We start from the raw sequence: 22,210 nt of genomic DNA on the forward strand, positions 1-22,210 counted from the left end.
AAGAAGAAGAAGAAGAAGAAGAAGGGTCGGCGGGCGGCGTGCAGCGGCATGGCGTCCCTCTTCTCTCCACCCTCCACCCTCCCCCCCTCCCCCACACCTTTCTCGGCCCCCTCCCCCCTTTCTTTCTTTCTCGCCCCCCTCCCCCCCTCTCCCACCCCGCTTCTGTATCCCCCTTTCTTTCTTTTTTTCTTTTTTTTTTATTTATTTTTTATTTATTTTATTTTATAATTTTTTTAATAAAGGGTAATTTGGTAATAAAAAAAATATAATTGGTAAAAAGGACGATTTTAAAACAAACTGAAACTTTGGGGACCATTTTGGAGCGAAAAAAGGCGAGGGATGAAATAAATTTTCAACCCCTACGTTAGGGACCAAAATCATACTTAACCCTAAATAGAACTACGTGATACTTGGATTGTATTTTATTCTGATATCTACTAACATGGGGTTAATTAAAGGAGTCATTTAACTAAATATACTTAAAATATTTTCTAATAATTAAAATTTAACATATATAATCAATTAAATTGTGTTATTTCTGTCATAATTAGATTAGACAAATTGATTTAGCTAAAAAATTGATGAACTAAATCTTAAACCGATTTAAATTAATATTCTTTTTTATAAAAATAATTATAATATCTTATTATAGAAAATGACTAAAATATTTTTATGATATATATGTATACATATAATAAGAGTATTTTAGTAATTTTTTATAATAAAGGATTATAGTTATTTTCAATAAAAAATATTAATTTAGATTAATTCAAAATTTAGTTCACTGATTTTTTGGTCAAATCAATTTATCTAATCTAATTTTGATAAAAATAATACAGTTTAATCAGTTATATATATTAAATTTTAACTACTAAAAAATATTAAAAAAAAAGATATTTTAGACATCTTTATCTGAGTGGTTTTCTTAATTAAAATGAGGACAATATAAATAATTACTTTTCTTTAAATTTCTAAACTCAAAACAAAACTTGAATATAAAACTATTTCTAAAGGGTTAACAAAATAGTTTTACTAAGTAAGTTAATTATTTGCATTAAATTCATTACTTTTACGGCATTCTCATTCCCTACTGAGAACGTGTGGTTTGTTCTCACCCCAAAATCTTCCACCCTTTCAGTGACACAGGTTCGAAGATTCAGTTAGAAGATGCAGACGACTAGTATATTAACTTGTGATTCCTGTTATTTTTATAGAGTTCCATCGCCCTTGTTTCTTTAAGTTTTATTTTATCCAGAGGGATAGGTATTGTAATTGAGTTTTATATTGAATTCATTTGTATAGCATTTACTATTATTAATAATTGTGTGATTTTAATTACTACAAATAATTTTCTGGTATTTTCTTATAAACTGAAACGCGATATCGACCTAAAGGCTCAATATTAAATAGTAAATAAGGAGAACAGGTTAGTACCTCCTTACTTTTGGTACGATCATGACGTGCTAAAGGTTAGGGTGTTACAGATGGTATCAGAGCCAGAACCCGGATCGATGTGCCAGCGAGGGCGCTGGGCTCCCTTAGGGGGGTGGATTGTAAGGCCCACATCGGTTGGAGAGGGGAACGAAGCATGCCTTATAAGGGTGTGGATACCTCTCCCTAGCATGACGCGTTTTGACGAGTGAGTGTGGGGGGCTTCGGCTAGCATCCCTATCGTCAAAAGCAAAACCGTGAGGCCTTGTGTGCCAAAACGGACAATATCGTGCTAGCGGCTGGTCTGGGCTGTTACATAATGTCCATCGATGAAAAACCCTAAATGGTACACAACATCCTAAAGCGTAATCGTACACTCTCCGAATGACATATGGAAAGTGTAAATCTCGGGTCACTACCGCTCCACAAATGCACTGACCAGCAGCTCATCCAACATAAACTAGTGGTCGTTGAGCCTCGTGAAATGGGCTAAGTCGGCCTGTTATCCATAGACATACCATGCTGCCTCCTCATACTGGTGATACATCGATGTAACTGCACCACGATGAAAAAAATCCTTTTAGAGCCATCACAAATTACATTAATTAAACTACATTAAACAATTAGATAAATTAAATTGAATTAAATTAGATAATTTGATAAATTAAACTATGTTGATTCTAAATAAATTAATCTGAATTAAACAACAACAAAATTAACCAACCCAAACGAAATAAATTTAGAACGACTTAAATTTTTAACTAAATTACTAGGTCTTTATCCTAAGGCTGGGAAATTACATTATTTCTAAAAAATTAAACTAATTTCCATCATTCTCTTATTTCTACTGATTATTTAACCTAACATTATAAATCTCCCTAAACAACTTAAATACTACTAATCTACTTAATCACTTCTCTTATTAAGTATTGCTAAACTCTAAACCAAGTTATGTAACTATCATTTATAGCTTAATCACAATAGCACATATAACAAATTTTGAAACCACTTAACATCACAAACTATTATTGAAAAAAATTTTAAAAATTAACATCTTCATAAATCGAATCAGTCATATGAGCAATGTCGTCTAACCGATAGATATAATTGGAATCGTCTTCCATGTTCATAGTTTCAATTCTACCATTTTTTTGGCATAAATGTTTTCTGAATTTCGTTTTTTTGGTGGTTAAAATGTAATTCGAAGCAAATGAATTCGAACTCCTTATATAGACAAAGAAAGACTAAATCGAAGCCATTTGGTTCGATTTACTGCTAGCTCCCCTTCATGATAAATCGAACCTACTCCATTCGATTTACTAGGTGATTCGAATTATTAGGGGCAAAATCCACGGATATAATTCGAAATCATTGGCTTTGATTTATAATGACAGAGAAGACGAAGGAGAGCAGAGAAGAAGAAACACAGTGGTTTCTAATAATAAATTGGGGATTAGGGTTATAAAATAATTCAGGGACTAAATTGAGTTAAAAAATGATAACAACCACGTCAGATAGCCGTTAGAATGTTATCATTCTAACTTGGCATCTCTCTATACACGTTATCACACCGTTTGGGAATATTCTCCAGAAAATGTTTTAGGGACAACCGTGAGTCACCTTTGTTCAATTCGAGGACAATATTGGAGCCAATGCAAGTTTAGAAACGACTTTGAAACTCGAGTGCAAGTTCAGGGACCACTCTAAAATTTAACTCGCCATTGATATTTCACATTCATATCAACTTAAAATATTTCGAATAATATATAATATGCTTAGACTTAGATATTTGACATAACTTCTTTTTATTATTATTATTATTTTTTTTTTTTAGTAAAAGGAAAAAGAAGTCATTCATGAGGATCAAAGATCCATACATACAGCTTCTGTTATTATTAAATAATAATGTTTCCATCTATCAAACCATGAAAACCAACCAATACTTTGATGCCTATTTTGTCCACAACTGCAACATTATTATGATTGTCACATGGATATGATTCTCCCCTCTCTAGAATATTTGTGCATATTTGTTATTAAATTTAATTAAATTAACAATTATATATATATTGTTTAGGGTTATTTTTTATTGTGTGCCATCACTATTAAGACTTTTTATTACACTTTTGACTAATTATTTAACTTAAATAATTATGATAATCCCTTCAAATACCTTTTTTTTTTATCATTTACAATAATCCAACTTAAAATAAATTTTATATTGAGGCTAATACTTAAAAAAAAACTTATTAGATCTTAAATTCTCTAACTATAATAACTCGTTTTTGTGGTGATATTTAATCTTTTAATATTAATGTTTATGATTAAATAAAAACTTAATTAAAATGTGAAATTTGAGAACAACTCAAATTTTCATGTGGTATGAAGGTAGTTTAATAATAACTTTTAATTTTGTTTTGATACTATATTAAAATTTAAATAGATCTAATCTATCCAAAAAAATAGCTTAAAATTATAGAAATTGGTACAAAAATACCCATATTATATTATTTCTTTATTACATATTAAAAATATTGCAATTTACAGCCTAGCTAGTTTTCTTCATATGTTCATGCATCCATTCCTTCTCAATTTCCTTAAAGGTGTCTCTTTTACCAAAAATCCAAAATTATTGATATGGAATCTGCCACTATATATTATTCTATAATAATACATGCTATGGTGGCTAAGATAGCATATATAGAGCACTTAATTAATTTTAATAAATTAAGTGGTTGTGCATGTTCAAATACTGGCATTATTGTAAACACTTATCAAATCCTACTAGTTGATGAAGTTTAATTATTTTGACTTCAAATTATTGTACTGGACACTGGCAATAATAAATTAATAATAAATTATTAAATGTCTCTTATATTATTGGTTTGAACGTTGTGCAGTCTATCTACAATTCTACATTATATTATTTAGGGGTGAGTACGGGTAGCGGGTACTCGATTACTCGTTCGAACTCCAACAGAACCAATTAGATTGGTTCTGAAATCAACGGGTAATTGGGTCCAATCCGAACCAAACTCATGATCTTTGTTAGTGATTGGTTTGGGTATCGGTTCTGGAGGTGCGAAACCCGAACCAACATGCGAACCTGATCATATATTAATTAAATAAAAAAATAAAAAATATATATGACTTTTTCATTAGACAAAAATTATTCACTATTATTATGTTTATATTTTAATGAGTTTAGTTTTTAATGTATTTGGTATTTAACATGTTTGGATTATTTCTATTGATATTACATGTTTATTGTACTTATTAAATTTTTAAGATAAAAAGTTGGTTTATTTTTTTTATGAATTTCAAAATCATCGGGTACCCAATTATTAGAACCGAACCAATCCGTTCTTAATCGATTTGGTTTGGTTCGAGTACATTTACAAAGAACACAAATCCAAACCAAACCAAACCAATTACATTTTGATCGATTCGGTTCTAATTTTACTATAAACTCGAACCAAATCGACATGTGCTCGCCCCTAATATTATCCATATAATTATATAATTTGTTACGCATGTGAATTATTTTTAGTGCACAAAACGTAAGAAGTTGTAAGTTTATATTATTAAAAGATTAATTGCACTTAATTCCTTAAATTTATACTATGTGCATTTTAGTCTTTAAGCTTTAAACATATCCAAATTTGACCACCTAAAAATTTCAAACTGTGTAAATTATGACTATATTGTTAACAAAATAACACAAATTAAACTTATAGATTAAACTTGTAAGTATATTTTAAAAAATTGAGAAAGAATTATTTGCACATAATTTAAAGTTCAATGCAATGCAAATAGCACATTCAGTTGATTAATTTACATATTTAGAGAATTAATTTGTTCGTTTTAAAATGTAGAGACAAAAGTACACAACACAAATTACAATTTAATAGAAGAAAAAAGTTCATATAATAACTACCTTTCGAATTAAATTCCAAATTAGGTCAATATTCTTAAAAGAAAATTAATGTTTATAACTTGAACAACTATCAAGGGGACATTATTGAGGAAAATTTAAAGTGATGAAAGCTTTTGGGTCCTGTTATTTTTTCTCTGAATATATTTAGTACAAGGAAGTGTTTTTCAAAAGCTAAGTTACCTTGTAGGTAGGGTATGATATTATAATAATAGTACCGAAGTAGTTGTTGCTCAGAGCAGGAATGTCATTGCATTTTTATGCTCATGCAATAATTCAAAAGGGTTATATATGAAATGCACCCTATTAAGTATGGTGCACCATGCATTGCATTGTTTTAACTAGATGACATAATGATAATATTAGATTATATATATTATTTTTTTTTAGTTTAAATTTTTAGAAAAAAGTGATTACATGACAATATGACATAATGATAATACTAAAGTTTTTATAACTAAAATGTCTAGAGTTCGATCATTGTATCTCCAAATATAAAAAAATAGCATAAGACAAATAAAAAAAAAGAAAAAAGTCTATATAAAAATTTAAACAAATCTAACAAGAATTTTTACTTGAAGGAACGTATAAAGATATACGTCTTCATGTATTAGTCGAGTGATCAATTCACTTGTCTACTTAAATAAATGTTAGGAGTTTGAATTTCGTCTTGTATATGCAATAACTCATTGACTAGTGACAGATTCTTAAACGGAACTCAGATTCGCAACATATTAATTTTTTTGGGAGATACTATGGATAACCCAAAAAATATATAATCATTCATGTTGTTTCTTTTTATCTATTTAAATTTTTTAAGGAAGTATTTTTATAACTATTTATATCCTAATCCAAAATATAAGTCAAGCCCAGTAACGTTAAGAGACCCAATTAAAGAGAATGACCTTGTCCACATATCCAAAAACTTCTTTTAAGAAGTCAGAATAGCTCGAAACAGGCAGCTCACACTTAACTAAGTGAGTAACTGCCTCTCAGAATTTCTCACTCATTTTTAAAAGAGAGATCTCAACAACCTCTAAGATAAAGGGACGGTTATCCACTATCAGAAGTGAAACTATTCTAACGGTAGTTATTGGCACATCACCTATAAATGCACTGACACCTCTCAGATATCTGTAAGTTCCAATACTCTAAACCTTATTAACCCCTTGTTGACTTAGGCATCAGAGTGTCTTATAAGTACGACCCCGGCCCCCACCTATTCAAACGCATTCGTACAATTCGGACGGCGGTTCTCAAACGTGCACAAGTCGGAGACCACCCTCCTTCAACGTTTGGGCTTTTCATTAGAACCAATCATCCGGTTTCAGGTAAACCCCGAAACAATAACATTGAAAATTTAATAACTCTTAAATCAAAACAATAAAACTCATACATATAAAATAAGCATTACAAATTTAACAAAAATTAATTTCTTATTTTATTATTTTACATTTCTCTTTATTTTAGAGAATGTTTTCAGCTAGCAATACCTCAGTAAGTCTACTCTAGCCACATACATAAGTAAATGTGGTTAGAATATTATTAGAGTGCACAATGCAACATATTCAACAAAGGTGCACCATAACATTGCCTGCAATTCACATGTACATTCATGTTTCATGTCTCATGTCTCTGGCCCAAACCAAAGTGATTGAGAGTAGCTGGAATAATAATAATAAAGCAATTTTTGTGTTGAGATTCTTTTGTCTTTGTGGCTCAAATAATAATCATCATCAAGAGAGTCCAAGCATCCATGCTCTGTCTTTTTCTTTTTTCTTCTTTATACACATCAAATATTATCATATCAAGGTCACTTCATTATTAATGCCCCTCCCAGATTAGACACATACACCATTTGAATTTAGAGACATAAATTAGTAATCGTACCAATATTAATAACTAATTATCATAAAATAAAATAGGGCCCCATATACTATTAGGTAAAAAAAAATTAGGTCAAACACACTTAGCAAGTTAGCATACAGAAAAATAACGAGAACGTTATTTACTATCATTAGCCCATTATTACTTGAATTTTAAAAATTAAATTGGTCAACTACCAACTTACTTTGATTATCAATTTATTAATTTTTTTTGTTATTCACGATATTCTTTACTCTTTAGTATCATAGAACAAGGACTAATCTATTGTAGATCCGAATTTTATTTAAAGATTTGTCGTTAGTTAATAAGTTACTGCATATACAAAGTGAGATTCGAATCTCAATAATTACTTAAGCGGATGAGTGAATTGATCACTTGATCAATCCAAATTAGTTGATTAATTAGATTTTCTTCGTAGATTTTTTTCTTTTTCTGACCCAAAATAATATCTTTTTGGTTCTTAGATTGATAGAATTTTAATTAAGTTCAATTTAACGATTGAATTTTCAATAACTACAAACAATAATAACGAAATATAATACAAATAATAATTGAATGATTATACAAAATAAATGATTCTAATCAACAAGAATAAATTATGATAATTTAAATGAGTTATAACTCAGTCACCAAAAAAAAAAAAAAAGAGTTATAACTCAAATGACATAGTCTCTTTGTAATTACCTAAAAGATCGCGGATTCGAGTCTCTCTATCTTTGATAAAAAAAAAATAAATTATGATAATTTATAGTCGGCATTTTAGTAGTTGTTTGATCTCTTAACATGTATGCTTAATTTCTAACAATTATTTTAGTGTGGATTAGATCATTAATATTTGAATTTTATTTACTAAGAATACTTATATGATAATGATACTATATATTGGATTGGATTCCTAACTAAACTTCCTTTTTGGTAGCATGAACATCTCAGTGAAAGCAAAATGTTCCAATCATAAGAAAGGTACATAGAAATCAATTGTGTCACCAATTTGATTTTGATGCCACCGCTTAGGGTTGAAGGAGAATTTATATTATATTATTTTCAGTTCAGCAATCAAAGGACGTTTAGGTGCAACGGCACATGACTATCCAACCATTTAAATTTAAATCAATTTTAATAATAATAAATATTAATAAATTCCAACATATGGAGGCCCATATCACATGGGAACCAACGTTACCACCATCTTCACTTCATCAAATTAATTAAAGAGTTCCCATTATCAGCTACTTGATACAATTTTCTCAAGTGAAATCTTAGGGTTGAGTATTGTGATTGATGAAATATATTTATAAATTTTTTTAGCAAAAAATATAATTTTATCCTAAGTTTTCTAGCAACATATGCTGGTTTAATTAACTCAAATTAGATTAATTAAGATTCAGTGAGTTACAAATACTAATCAATATTCTAGAGAGAGAAAACAAATCAAAAGTAACAATATTATGCTTATTATTGGTTATTCTTGGATTATTTGGTGAAATTTGTTCCATGCAATAGAATTATTAAAAAAAAGTAATTAATTTTTATTTAATTTACTTTATAAACCTCCTTATTTTAGTTGACTGAAATCTTGACCAAAAACTAATACTCAACATCCTTAATATATGATATTAACTTTTAGGGGTGAGCACGGGTAGCGGGTATCCGATTACCTGTCCGAACCGAACCGAACCAATTAAATTGGTTCTAGAATCAACAAGTAATTGGGCCTAACTTGAACTAAACCAATGACCTTTGTTAATAATTGGTTCGGGTATCGATTTTGGGGGTGCAAAACCCGAACCAACCCGTAAACTCGATCATATATTAATTAAATAAAAAAAATAAAAATATATATATGATTTTTGGTGGCTTTTAGTGAGATTATTCACTATTAATATGTTTGAATTTTAATGAGTTTAGTTTTTAATGTATTTGGTGTTTAACATGTTTAGATTATTTATATTGATGTTACATGTTTATTGTACTTGTTGAATTTTTAAGATAAAATTTGGTTTTTTTATGAATTTTAAAGTCATCGGGTACCCAATTATTTGAACCGAACCAATCCGTTCTTAATCGATTTGGTTTGGTTTGGGTACATACACAAAAAAATAAAAATCCAAACCAAACCGAACCGATTACATTTTGATCAGTTCGATTCTAATTTCACCTTGAACCCGAACCAAACCGACCCGTGCTCACCCCTATTAACTTTTGTACTAAGAAATCCAATATAAATATAACAAAACAAAAGATGTCATATATAATATAAAATAATTAATTATGATATAATACAATGTAAGTATAAAATAATATAAATATAATATTTGTCAAATGAATAAACCCAATGGGATACTAGTACACTCAAAATACTATTCTCTCTATTTCTTTTACATCTTCTATTTAAGAATATATAAAGTTTCATAGAATTTGCATCCAAACTATATATCAAAGGGAGTGTATGATAAAAAAATAAAAAAAAAGTAAAAAACCCTCAGTTAAAGGATATGGACCTGAAATGATCAAATGCCAGCTACACATAGCACATGTATGTGTATACACTCAATAGAGATGGCTGAAAATGGATGCATAAAATGCATGGACCAAAGTGGTTCCTATATGTGTTGTTGTCCCTTTAGTACCAATTTCTTGATCCCCCACCATTGCCATAGTGCTGTGGTTGGTTGATGAGTCACAAAATTGATGAGAGCTACATACTAATAATAATAACATTAATGATCATGATGTCTTGCATGTCACACATGTATATTTTTGAAATGAATCCTCATGCTTTAGAGTCACATATTGCATTATGACACTTTTTTGTCTTTATTGGTGAGAAGTTAATGTCCTCATTGACATTATCTTTTTCAATATTAATTTTTTGGTGTGAATTTGACATGATCATATTATTGAAGTTAACTTTTTCTTTTTTGGACTTTGGATCATATTATTGAAGTTGAACAAAGAATGAACACTAAGGTGTGACCGTGTGACTGTGTTGCTCAGAAAAAGCCCAAAAGGAGATGACAAAAACTACATATTCTAATGGGCCTCATGGATGTAAAGGGCTCAGTAGAATTAGTTGATAATGGGCCCAAGAAAATGATTGTGTTCTTGGCTTAATCTATTGGGCCTAAAAGAAAAGAGTTGGTGGCCCAAAACTTTATTTGAAAAAAAATAATAATATTGATATAGGGTAAAATAACATTTAATCACCTAATTATCATGTCAGTAAAAATAACTATTTTTCACTTGAATACATGAATGATTATCCAAAAAAAAAATAAATATAATTAAATGACTATGTAAAATATTTTACAATATGAATATATCAAAATTAAACTTTAAAAAAGACTAAACTTTTTTTTAATTATTTGATTATTTCTTGAAAGGACAAAGATTTGTTATACTTTCGAAAATATGCTAATTTTTTTTATATTGATTAAATATATGTGTAATACATTGTTATTGGAAGATTAGGTGTTTTTCTTTGATATGGTATTTTTTTTTATTGGTATTTATTCAAATTGGATGGTCCGATTTGTTTAAAGAAAAAAGTAAACTACAAATCAGAGGGTCCGATTTGTATTTTTATTTTTTTTATTTTTAAAAAAAAAATCAAATAGTCCGATTTTAACATTAAAAATTTTTTTATTTTCAAAAACATAAATCGGACCGTCCAATTTATGATTGTTTGTTTGAAAAATAAAACAAATCAAAGACACCAATTTATCTTAACTATAACAAAATAAAGTACATCTCTTCTCACACTATTTTAAGATACACTCTTCTCTCTCACACGAAAAAGAATTCGCGTCGGAAATACAATGCTATTGGGATAAGCATCAATGTGTGGCTGAGAGAGTTTGCAGTGAAATAATGATCTTTTGAAAGTTAGGACGGTACAGTCCAAAGAGCAGTTAGATAGAATGGTATGCAACCTCTTGATTATAATATTTCATCACATGTTTTAAAAAAAACTATGATTAGATATAAAAGATAATTGGTATGAATGGTAAGTAAATTTATCATTTTTCCCGTAATCTAAAAGTACAAGTTTTAAGTGATAGAAAATATTCGTCTTAGACCATTGTTGGACATCCATTTGTAGAAAACAAAATTTTAAGAAGAAAATTGAAAAATTAAAAAAAAAAAACAATTTCTGAAAATTGAATCAAGCAATGTAACAACAGAAGATGAAAGTATTGTATTGGTTGAGGGAATAGACTTTAGGAAAGCTTTCACATATACCAGTGTATTTGACTAATACATCCATATTCAATAATTAGGAAGCATTGGATATTGATTTAAAAATAGAAAATTTTTTTACGTGTTTTATTCACTTTATTAAAACAGCGGTGTACTAAGTACGAATAGGTAAACAATTTAAATTTTGTCTGATAATATATAGCGTAATTCCTAAAACATTTCTAATTAGATAGTAAAATGACAGACATAGTAGTAAACATGACCAAGCTAAAATGCAAACAATTTCAGCTAAGGACGTAATAACTAATTTGAAGTTCATGGGCTATTTCTTTAGCAGTCATGATAGACTATTAACAATGAGTGGTACTTGACCAGTAAATTAGATTTAGATTGTGTTTTTTTTAGTTGGTTACATGGTGAAATAAGTTGTATGAGTTCCAACAAGGTGTATGCATGTTGGGATAAATTATTTCATTAATTCAAATCATCTATACTGAATCACAAAAAAGTATATATATCATAGTGCGAAAATGTATTTTTAGTCATAGAAATTAGAAATTAATTGAAAAATTATCTCAGTCTTAATTAAAATCTTTTATATCTTTAATAGGATGACTGAATTGTAACTCCTCTGATAAAAAAAAGAATTATTGAGGCGGTTTTGGTATATCGAAGACTAAAATCCTGAAGTCACTATTTATATTTGAGCACGACAGAATTTTAGTCTTTAATATACTAAAGCCGCCTCAATAACTCTTTTTCTATCGGAGGAGTTACAATTCAGCCGTCCTATTAAGGATATAAAAGATTTTAATTGAATAAGTTTGAGACAACTTTAATTGAAATCACCTGCATTTTAGTTTGGTCATGTTCACTATCATTTTCGTTATTTCACTATCTAACTAGGGATGTTTTAGGAATTGCGCCATATGCTATCAACAAAATTTAAACCACCTATCTATTCGTACCTGGTACATCGCTATTTCAATAAAATGAATGAAACAGGTGAAAATTTTCCTAGACTTTATAATAAATTCAAATTTATCCTACTCCACTCATTTTCTTCTTTTTCTTTTATTACATAGTATAATTTCTTATTTATACTCTCAATAATTTCTAATAAGCCTAACTATTATTTATTATTGGTCCGTTCTATTAATTAAATTCTACATAAAAAACAAAGACATGTTTGGTTCTATAAATTTGAAAGATGGTGATAGAATTTGTATGTTTGCAAGATGGAGAGCCTAGTTGTTATTCTAAGTTTAGTATCCATCTTTGTTCTCTTCATTATCACACAAAGAAACACAAGAACAAGATCAAGAACACCACTTCCTCCTGGCCCTAAAGGCCTTCCTCTAATTGGAAATCTCCACCAACTTGATGCCAAATCCCCACATCACTATTTTAGAGAACTCTCCAAACACTATGGCCCCATCATGTCCTTCAAACTTGGTTCAACCCAAGCTCTTGTTATTTCCTCATCAAAATTAGCCAAAGAAGTGTTAAAGACACATGACCTCAAATTTGCAAGTAGGCCACCTTACTTAGGCCTAAGGAAATTGTCATATAATGGCTTGGACTTAGGTTTTGCACCTTATAGCCCTTATTGGAGAGAGATGAAGAAGCTTTGTGTTTTGCACCTTTTTAGCTCTCAAAGGGTCCATTCTTTTAGACCCTTTAGAGAACAAGAGGTTGCAAACATGATTAGGAGGATATCCCAACATGAAGATTCAAACAAAGTTGTAAACTTGAGTGACACTTTGATGTTTTTTACCAACACTTTGATATGTAGGGTTGCTTTTGGGAAAGAGTATGGTAATGAGTACCATGTTGTTGATGAAGAATTAGGGTGTGGCCAAAGGAGCAAGTTGCAAGTGTTGCTAAATGAGGCTCAAGCATTGTTGGTTGAGTTTTACTTTTCAGATCATTTTCCCATTTTGGGGTGGGTTGATTGGCTTAGAGGAACACTTTGGAGGCTAGATAAGAACTTCAAGGAATTGGACAAGTTCTATGAAAAAGTTATCTTTGACCATATGGATTCAGCTAGGGCTAATAAATCCAATGAGCAACAAGTTAAAGACATCATTGATATCTTTCTAGAGATGATGAATGATCACTCACTCTCCTTTGATCTCACTCTAGATCATATAAAAGCTGTGCTCATGGTAAGTAATTATAGCTAGCATCTTTTTAATATTTTTTGCTTTAGTTAAAAGAAATTATTATTGGTTATTGAATTTAATTTATTTAATTAGAAAAAAAAATTAAAATGAGAAAAATTATAAAGCGACAAAATAAAATTATACAGTTAGTCTCTACACTTTCAGTGAAATTATTGTAAATTAGTCCCTATACTTTAAAAATTTGTAATTGAGTTCCTAAAGAGAATTAAAATCTACAATTTAGTTTCCGCCAGTCAAAAAGTGTTGATTTAACAAAATATTTTCAAAATATGCTGAGAATATTCTGTTAAAATAGAAAATATACTAAGAATATTCTATTAAATCAAATATTTTTTGAACGACAGGGACTAAATTGCAAATTTTAATTATCTTTAGAGACCCAATTACAAATTTTTAAAGTGTAGGAACCAATTTGTAATTTCACTAAAAGTATAGAGAACAACCGTATAATTTAACCACAAAATAATGAGTTAGTCATAATTGAATTTGTAATTTTTATGGTGGGAATATTTGTTCTATAATTCAAGAGAAATTAGATTCTCACTTTTTTCATTTTACTAACTTTCTCTTATTTTAGAAGCTTTGGTCTGTCATCTGATATGGCTTACACTTGAATTCAACTAGATTTTCGTTAAAAACATTTTTAAATAATAAAAGTTTTATTTGTACATTAAAATCAGTTACCACAATGTATTTGTATATAAATATATGTGTGGTTTAATTTATTTTCAATGTGTATTTATATTTGAACGTGTATTTTATACTAATAGTTAATTTTGATGGCTGATTTTAGTGTACAGACAGCATAGTCTTTCAAATAAATACAATATGTGCTATGGAATTAGATCTAACATGATCGTTGAATGTGAATGCAGAACATCTTTATAGCTGGAACAGACCCAAGTGCAGGTACAACAGTTTGGGCAATGAATGAACTTTTGAAGAACCCTAAAGCTATGAAAAAGCTTCAAAGTGAAATTAGAGGTTTATTTGGAGACAAAGATTTCATAAATGAAGATGACATTCAAAGGCTTCCATATCTCAAAGCAGTAATAAAGGAAACACTAAGAATGTTCCCACCATCACCACTACTCTTACCAAGAGAAACAATTGAAACATGCAACATAGAAGGTTATGAAATAAAACCAAAAACTTTAGTCTATGTTAATGCATGGGCCATAGCAAGGGACCCCAAGAATTGGAAAGACCCAGAAGAGTTTTGTCCTGAAAGATTCATTGAGAATCCAATAGATCTCAAAGGGAATGATTTTGAGCTAATTCCATTTGGTAGTGGAAGAAGAATTTGCCCTGCCATGAACATGGGGTTGGTTACCATAGAAATTGCATTAGCAAATCTTGTTCACTCATTTGATTGGAGTTTGCCAATTGGGTTTGACAATGAAGAAATGTTTGACACGCAAGTGAAGCCAGGGATAACCATGCACAAGAAAAACGATCTTTTTCTTGTGGCCAAGAAACATGTACCTTAGATAGTGTTTGCAGAGAGACAGAGACGGAAAGACTGAGAGACAGAGATTAAGAGACAGAAATTGAAATAAATTTCCATATTTTGTTTGGTGTAGAGTGAAAGACAGAAATTGAAACAAAAATGAAATTCTAATTTAATTTGTACAAAAGGTAAAATTGGAATTAACTAATTGAAATGAAGGTATTTTAGGTATAAAATATTATTAAAGTTTTAATCTCTATCTCTAAAAATTTTAGTCTTCTGTGTCCTCACTTTTTGGAGGTACTGAAATACTGAAATTTTAGAGACAGAAACAAAAATTTTAGTATCAGTCTTTGAATCAACAAACATGATACTGAGTTTCAATCTTCCAATCTCTATCTCAGTACCTCAAAACAAACACTACCTTAAAGTTAGTTGTGTGCACGTGCCTTCCTAGGATTGATATTTAGCATGGTATTTTTATATACTCATGTATACAACACACAAGTTTTTGTTAAATATTAGTGCAAATTATAAGGGTTTTTTATTTTTATTTTTAGCAATTAAATTAAAAAAGCTTGGATTATGATAAGAGTAATTGATGACACTCACTAATGATCAAGTTTTCTATGAATTTAGTATATTTATATTATAACCTTGTGTTGGTATTCTTTTAGGAGAGGCTAATACATGTTTATAAAGATATTTAGTTTGGGATTTTTTTAATAAATAAAATAAAATAATTATTTATCGGTATATATTTTTTAAAAATATTTATATTTTTCTTTTATGATATAAAGGATAATTTACATACATAAATTGGATGAGAAAAAAAAATTACATAAATATTTTAAGTTGAATCTTGTTTGACTCTTTGTAAATCGAATCAAATAAATTTGATTTATATTTTTTTAATGTTGATTCGATTTACTACTTTACAATATATACATAGTAAATTGAATTAGCTATATTAGTAGTAAATCGAAAAAGTGTAAATCAAATTTATTTGATTCAATTTACAGAGTCAAATGAAACATGCATATATTAAAATTCAATTTAAGACATCTATGTAATTTTTTTCTTATTTAAATTTTTTTCTTATTTAATTTATTTATGTAAATTATCTTGAAATAAAATAAATTTAATTTTAATACACTGATAGTGTATAATATTTTACATAATCGTACAATTACATCCGTTCTTTTAGATGACAGTTGATATAGTCAATACAAAAAATAATTATTTTTATTAATGTATTATCACGTAATGAATTACACATATAAAATTATTTTATACCAACCAACTATACTTCAAAATTGGATTCATCAAATAAACCATTCCGATATCAATCAACATCTTTAGCCCACCGACCCCGACCCCCCCCCCCCCCCCCTTAATTCTAAAATAAGAAAAGAACATCCTTGCACTATTTTCCCACATAACACGTTTCAATGTCAATCAATGGTTTTCGTGAAAGAAAAATTAGTTATGAATTTATGATAGAGACGGATGAGAAATTGTATCTTGAACATTTTAATAGTCATCTGGAGTTATCTATAATGGTTTTTGTTTTTATCACTAGTAACAAAATAACTAGTCCCTCCATTTCTACTTAATTATCACTTCACTTTTTTTTAACATTAAAAAATTATACATCTAAACATTACATATATATAAACATAAATATGTCTAATATATTAATCTAAATGTACCAAAAATATAAAGATGACAATGGAATATTTGAGTTACCAAATAACATATCTTAAAAGGAAAAGAATTCTATAGAAATTTGCCAAGGAAGATGGTTATCTAATTGCAGACTATATATGATAACAAATTTGAAAGTTGCGGTTGCTATATATAAAACTTGCAAGAACAATAATACCCAAAATTTATCCACCAAGAAAAATCAGCTAGAGATTAAACCATTGTAATCTATAAATTATGGCTATAAACAAACCAATAAAATCCTTTTCCCCCCTAATAATTGCCTATATATTTTCTTGGTCTTCTCCACCACTAATTAAAATTCTAAACGGTACCATAATACAACCATGAATGGGAATACTAAGAAACTTATAGGTATCATCACAATGATCCCAACACAACATAAAAGCAGCCATTTTGTATGGTGAAGTCTTGAGATTCTTCAATGGAGCTTTTGATTCAACTAAAATATGGAACAATCAATGATAGGTAAGAAAAGGGAGTGGGGGCTATGTTCACTAACATGAAAAGGTGTTCCAAGTATAAGTTAACACTGAGAAACAAACAAATTAAATGAATATAATGGACCTAAAATGCAGGCAACAAATGTGATTTCAATGCGTCGGGTAGAAACGAATGCGACCGCGGCTGCGGCTGTGGCTGTGGCTTTGGCTCTTCTGGAGCATGGCTGTTTGGAAAATTTAGAGGAGGGGATCTCCACCAAGATTTGCGACAGTGCGCCTTAATCGCCGAACTTCAGCATCCAAGGTCTCATTCAAAGCTGTGAAAATAAGGACACAAATTGTTACACAGTTGTCGAAATGAAATGTAAGCCTTGAATGCTTAATTGGACCCCCCACACCCTAAAAGTATCATTATCATAGTTAAAAAATCTAGGGTTAAATAAGTTTTATAGCCACAGAATTTATTATTTTTGGTTTTAGTCCTTGTAGTTTATTTTTGATACACAAAAATTAAAACTTTTGGTTTTGGTCCATGCCATTAATTTGTCATTGTTAAATACTAACTGACAAACTGAAATCTAACTTAAGAATATCACATCCTGATTGTGTTAATGTCTGTATTAACAAAGACAAATTAACGATGGGGACTAAATCCAAACATTTAGAATTTTGCAAGCCACATCCCCAATCATGAATTACGAATATGATTGTGATCAAAGTTATATTTGATTGAATATTTAAATAACAATTATCTTTATTATAGTAGGTATCAAACTTATAAAGAAAAAGCATCACTTCAAAGTAACGGCTGTCATGCATTACCCCTGTAAAATTTGATACAAAAATGATATAAAAAGAGTAGCAGAAACTAAAGAGAGAACATTTAAATAGACAACAACTGACTTGCATAAATTTTTGCAACATGAACGTTTTGAGCAACTGCATCTATTGAAGAAAAATCAGGCCAATCAACTATAACCAGAATACAGCATTCTTTAATCTTTATAAACAATTTTGAAGGGGGTTATAACATGCAAGCAACTTCCAAGATATACAATATTGGTGAGAGTTACACTAGGGTTCCAAAAAACAAGAATTCGTCAAGATGAATCAAAAAGGCATGGTTGGATTAAAAAAATAAAAACCTTTCATACTCTGCTAATTCACATTAAACATTTCAAAAAATTGATAATCAGCAAACTTAATTGAACAAAGACACAAAGGCATAGAGTGAAGATTGTTGTCACACATAATTGAAAGAAATGACACAATTATCCACTTCAAATCAAGGTTACACTCTACAAAAGTTAGATCGGTTTTGGGCTAGTTATAATACATAGTGTAGAAGGAAAATATTTACGCATACCATCTTTCAGTTGGGACTGTTGTTCCAAGGCTTGAAGCTTCAATTTGTACTCATTATTCAAACTTTTAAGCTCTGAATTATCCATCTGGAGACAAGAATAACGCAGGGGGAGAAAAAAAGTAGAAAAAAAATTAGTATAAGTGATCGATGGTAATAGAATAAAACTGAGAAACCAAAGTAACATAAGCTCATCTCAGAAGATATTCACCTGTAGTTTAGTAAATTGAGTAGACAATGAGGTTGTTTCTGCCTGAAGAGTTTGCACCTTATGCTCCAGTTCAGAAATATATCGTGTTTTCCTTTCCTTTGACCGAGCAGCTGAGACACGATTAGCCAAAATCCTAGACAAGTATATAATAAATGCAATGAATTATGATAGTGAATTTGTCATAATTTTCTTTTTCTCAAAAGAGAGGGACGACTAGTTATAAAAGGCAAGGTACAAAATTCACCGTTTTGCACGCTTTGGATCCGCCATGGCAATCTCAGTGAGCTTGTCACTTTCCATTATTTTCTTTAACTCATCTGAGCTGAATTCACGCTTTACAAACTCTATACTGGTGTCAGATGTTTTACCATCTATTGAATTGCTAGGCGAGTGTTGACCAAATCGATTTTGCAAAGGAGGCAGCTTAGAAGATTCATCTTCAAGCTGAAAATCCCCGATGGAACTATCCAATGAAAAGCTTCTCCGGTGTCGGCCTACCGGTGCAATGTCTCCACTAGAACCCCTCTTGATACCCTCCTTCCGTTCTTCTTTATAGCTTGAAGTTGCTCCCTGAGCATAAGTTGTCTTTCCATTCGCATGACTTTCTACTTCATTGTCACTACTTTCAACCGTCTTTGAACCACTAGTTCTGCTATCCAAATCCTTATCTTCCATGCCAGGAAAGTTCATATTTTGTATGTTATCCAAATTCATGTACGCATTAAATAAATCATCTATGCAATCCTCTTTCTTGCCCATAGCTTCTCCAGTAAAGCAGTCAAAATGGACCATATCCTTACTTGGCTCCTTTAAAACTAACTGAATTGGCTTCTCAAAACCAGTGTTTTCTCCTTTGGAGACCAAATTGTCCCGGTCGCTCACATTCTTAGTAGGAACTGACTGAGAATAAGATTGAACAAGACCGGATATTCCTAAAGGGGAATCACTATTGCTGCGCCTGTGCCCCTTGCGAGGAGGAAGACTATGACCTCTGTTGGCGGTCAAAGATGGCGCAGTATGAGTAGAACCTAAATTTTCCTCCATAGACACATCCATTGCGACCGAATCACCAAAAGAGGTTGCAGCTGGCACCGGAGAAGCAACAGGGTCTCGATAAGTCAAAGGGCTCAATGGTGGCAAGGAATCAAGGGAAAAGAATGAGGGTTGGGACATAGACCTCGAATGCGACGAAGATGATGATGACCCTGGGCTCAAATTGGGCGAACGCAGTCTCTGAGAACCTAAATGGTGTTGGTTTTGAGAAGCTATATACTGAGAATATGGCAAATTGGTACTAGGGTGTGATGGCGGTATACCAATACCCGGCTTCGGATTCTCAGAGCCACCTGCACCCATCTGATTAAAAGCATTCAATCTGTTATTGTTCGATGGTGGTCTAGGAACTGCAGCTGAAGAACCAAATACTCCACTATTGTTTCTTTGATCAAAAGATTCCATTGACCCACACCACTACAGTTCCCACTGTGGAATGCTGCATACAAATATCAAATGTTGCAAAAGAGCATATCAGAATCCTGAATTCGGTAGCAGAAAACTGAATATTCTTTCAATATTGATGATTCCTCATACTTCACAAAGAAGCAGAAAACTAACTAAGGTCCAAGAAGCTAAACCAGAAAACAGAATCAGCTAGTAACAAAATGCTTAATCAGTAACCGAATTTCAAATTCCAACAAACTTAAAACTAGCTAACAAGAAATCAAGCAAGCAATCAACACATGAAGAATAAGCAGAAGTTGGCAATTGCTAATACCTGAGCTGAAATTACAGCAAGCAAGTAATTGAAGAAATGAAAAGGGTAGTGTACCTGGTCATAGGAAACCCTAACTTTGCAGCACCAGAGAGAGAGTCAAAAGAACAAAGAGAAGAAGGGAAAGAGGTTTAGACAACGAAAAAGGAAGAGTAGAGAAAGAAAGAAGAAAACTTGAAAGGAGAAGAGAGAAGGAAGTGTTGGTGGATGAAGATTGCTGTGTGTATCAAAGTGTGAAGAGTGCAGAGTGTGAAGAGCAGATGATCAAGTGCCTTTCTCCTGTTGCCTTTTCTTGTCTACCTCATTCAGTCAGACGCGCTTATTGTTTCTTCCTTCCTTTTTTTTTTTAACCAAAATAATCCGGAATCTTTTAATTGAGTATGGACATTTGAGGTATAACTTATTGGCTTTCTTTTTTCTTTTCATAGTTAAAAATTATTGATATGTCATAATTTTATTAAATTATTTAGCGATTTTTAATTAATATCTTCCTATAAAAAATAATTATATATGGGTCTTCACCTTTAATTGCGGATAAAAAATATTATTATCTATGTAGATTTATTTGTTTATATGATTATTTAAGTAGCTATAGCCTAATATAAAATATTGTATTTTTGTTAATATAATAATTTGTAAGAGATAAATACTAATTTGGTATTTGAAAAATTTTGATGTTAATAAAATAGTATCTGATGTTTGTTACTGACAAAATAATCCTAAAAAATTTTAAAATTTAACAAAATCACCCGATTATGATTAAAGAAGAATAAGCAACAAACACAAAAAAAGGTCGTCAAAAACATCGTCGAAGTTCTCTGTTATCATTAGAGCTCTCCTTTTTCGAGTTACATTCACTGTAAAGTCATTCTTTTATAGTTGGGTGATTTTGTCAAATTTAAAAATCTTTTAAAAATTATTTTATTAATAACAAAAATCAAGTAACATTTTAATATTTTAAATACTAATTTAATATTTACCTCTAATTTGTAAATAGATATTTGTAAAACAGATAGTATAATATAACAAAAACATTTTGTTTAAATTTGTGTTCCTCAATATTTGTTGATATTTAGTTATGGGAAAATATCCAAAGATGTTTACCATTTCCTTATTATCCGCCACTGTTATGGGAAACTTGTTTATTAGTCACTAAGTCATGGTGAGTATTAGGTATATCTAATTGATTTAAAATCCAAAGGGATTAGGCAACTCACCCTAAAGGAAACTTAATTTAATATTCATGTCGCTTTATATTTTGGTTTTAAGACATGAAATGAAAGGTAGGGCGTACAAATTTAAATGATCCAAAATTTAAATTAAATTGTTTATTCAATTCACTTCAATTCAAATTGAAAATAAAACGATCAATTTAATTAGTTGATTAGTCAGTTTATTTATTCGTATAAACAAATATCGAAAGTTTAAATTCTGTTTTGTATATACAATAATTTATTAGTTAACAGACCTTTAAAATTAAATCGAATCTAAATCGCAAACACCCTAATAAAAAAAGCGCTAATAAGTTCGAAATTTAAATTGGATCGGTTATTTTGACTGCACATATAAATTGGGCTCTTGAGCCTTGGATCCGAAGGTTTTTTTT

At 30.2% G+C, this 22,210-nt stretch overlaps 2 protein-coding genes across 2 annotated transcripts; one reads left to right on the forward strand and one right to left on the reverse strand.

Annotated features, from left to right (window-relative positions):
• Nucleotides 1-12,667: 12,667 nt before the first annotated feature.
• Nucleotides 12,668-15,682, forward strand: LOC107646223 (cytochrome P450 83B1). The gene is made up of 2 exons (XM_088489336.1): nt 12,668-13,620; nt 14,514-15,682. The coding sequence occupies exons 1-2, from the start codon at nt 12,691-12,693 to the stop codon at nt 15,126-15,128; spliced, it is 1,545 nt and encodes a 514-aa protein (XP_088345462.1). The 5' UTR covers nt 12,668-12,690; the 3' UTR covers nt 15,129-15,682.
• A 1,208-nt stretch (nt 15,683-16,890) lies between these two features.
• On the reverse strand, nt 16,891-20,966 carry LOC107645296 (bZIP transcription factor 29). Its single transcript, XM_088490312.1, has 5 exons — nt 20,662-20,966; nt 19,078-20,325; nt 18,834-18,966; nt 18,626-18,710; nt 16,891-17,576 (listed from the first exon to the last, which is right to left on the reverse strand). The coding sequence occupies exons 2-5, from the start codon at nt 20,289-20,291 to the stop codon at nt 17,497-17,499; spliced, it is 1,512 nt and encodes a 503-aa protein (XP_088346438.1). The 5' UTR covers nt 20,292-20,325; nt 20,662-20,966; the 3' UTR covers nt 16,891-17,496.
• Between the last annotated feature and the right edge of the window lie 1,244 nt (nt 20,967-22,210).

Source organism: Arachis ipaensis, chromosome B6 (assembly GCF_059453495.1).
Source record: "Arachis ipaensis isolate K30076 ecotype BB chromosome B6, ASM5945349v1, whole genome shotgun sequence".
NCBI lineage: Eukaryota > Viridiplantae > Streptophyta > Magnoliopsida > Fabales > Fabaceae > Arachis > Arachis ipaensis.

Bases quoted from the DNA above. Each gene is read 5' to 3' on its own strand.
- LOC107646223 (XM_088489336.1), top strand. From the start codon at position 12,691: ATGGAGAGCCTAGTTGTTATTCTAAGTTTAGTATCCATCTTTGTTCTC. The intron at 13,621-14,513 runs GTAAGTAATTAT...ATGTGAATGCAG, and splicing joins ATATAAAAGCTGTGCTCATG to AACATCTTTATAGCTGGAAC.
- LOC107645296 (XM_088490312.1), bottom strand. From the start codon at position 20,291: ATGGAATCTTTTGATCAAAGAAACAATAGTGGAGTATTTGGTTCTTCA. The intron at 18,967-19,077 runs GTGAATTTTGTA...ATACTTGTCTAG, and splicing joins GATCCAAAGCGTGCAAAACG to GATTTTGGCTAATCGTGTCT. The intron at 17,577-18,625 runs GTATGCGTAAAT...TTATTTTCACAG, and splicing joins ACAGTCCCAACTGAAAGATG to CTTTGAATGAGACCTTGGAT.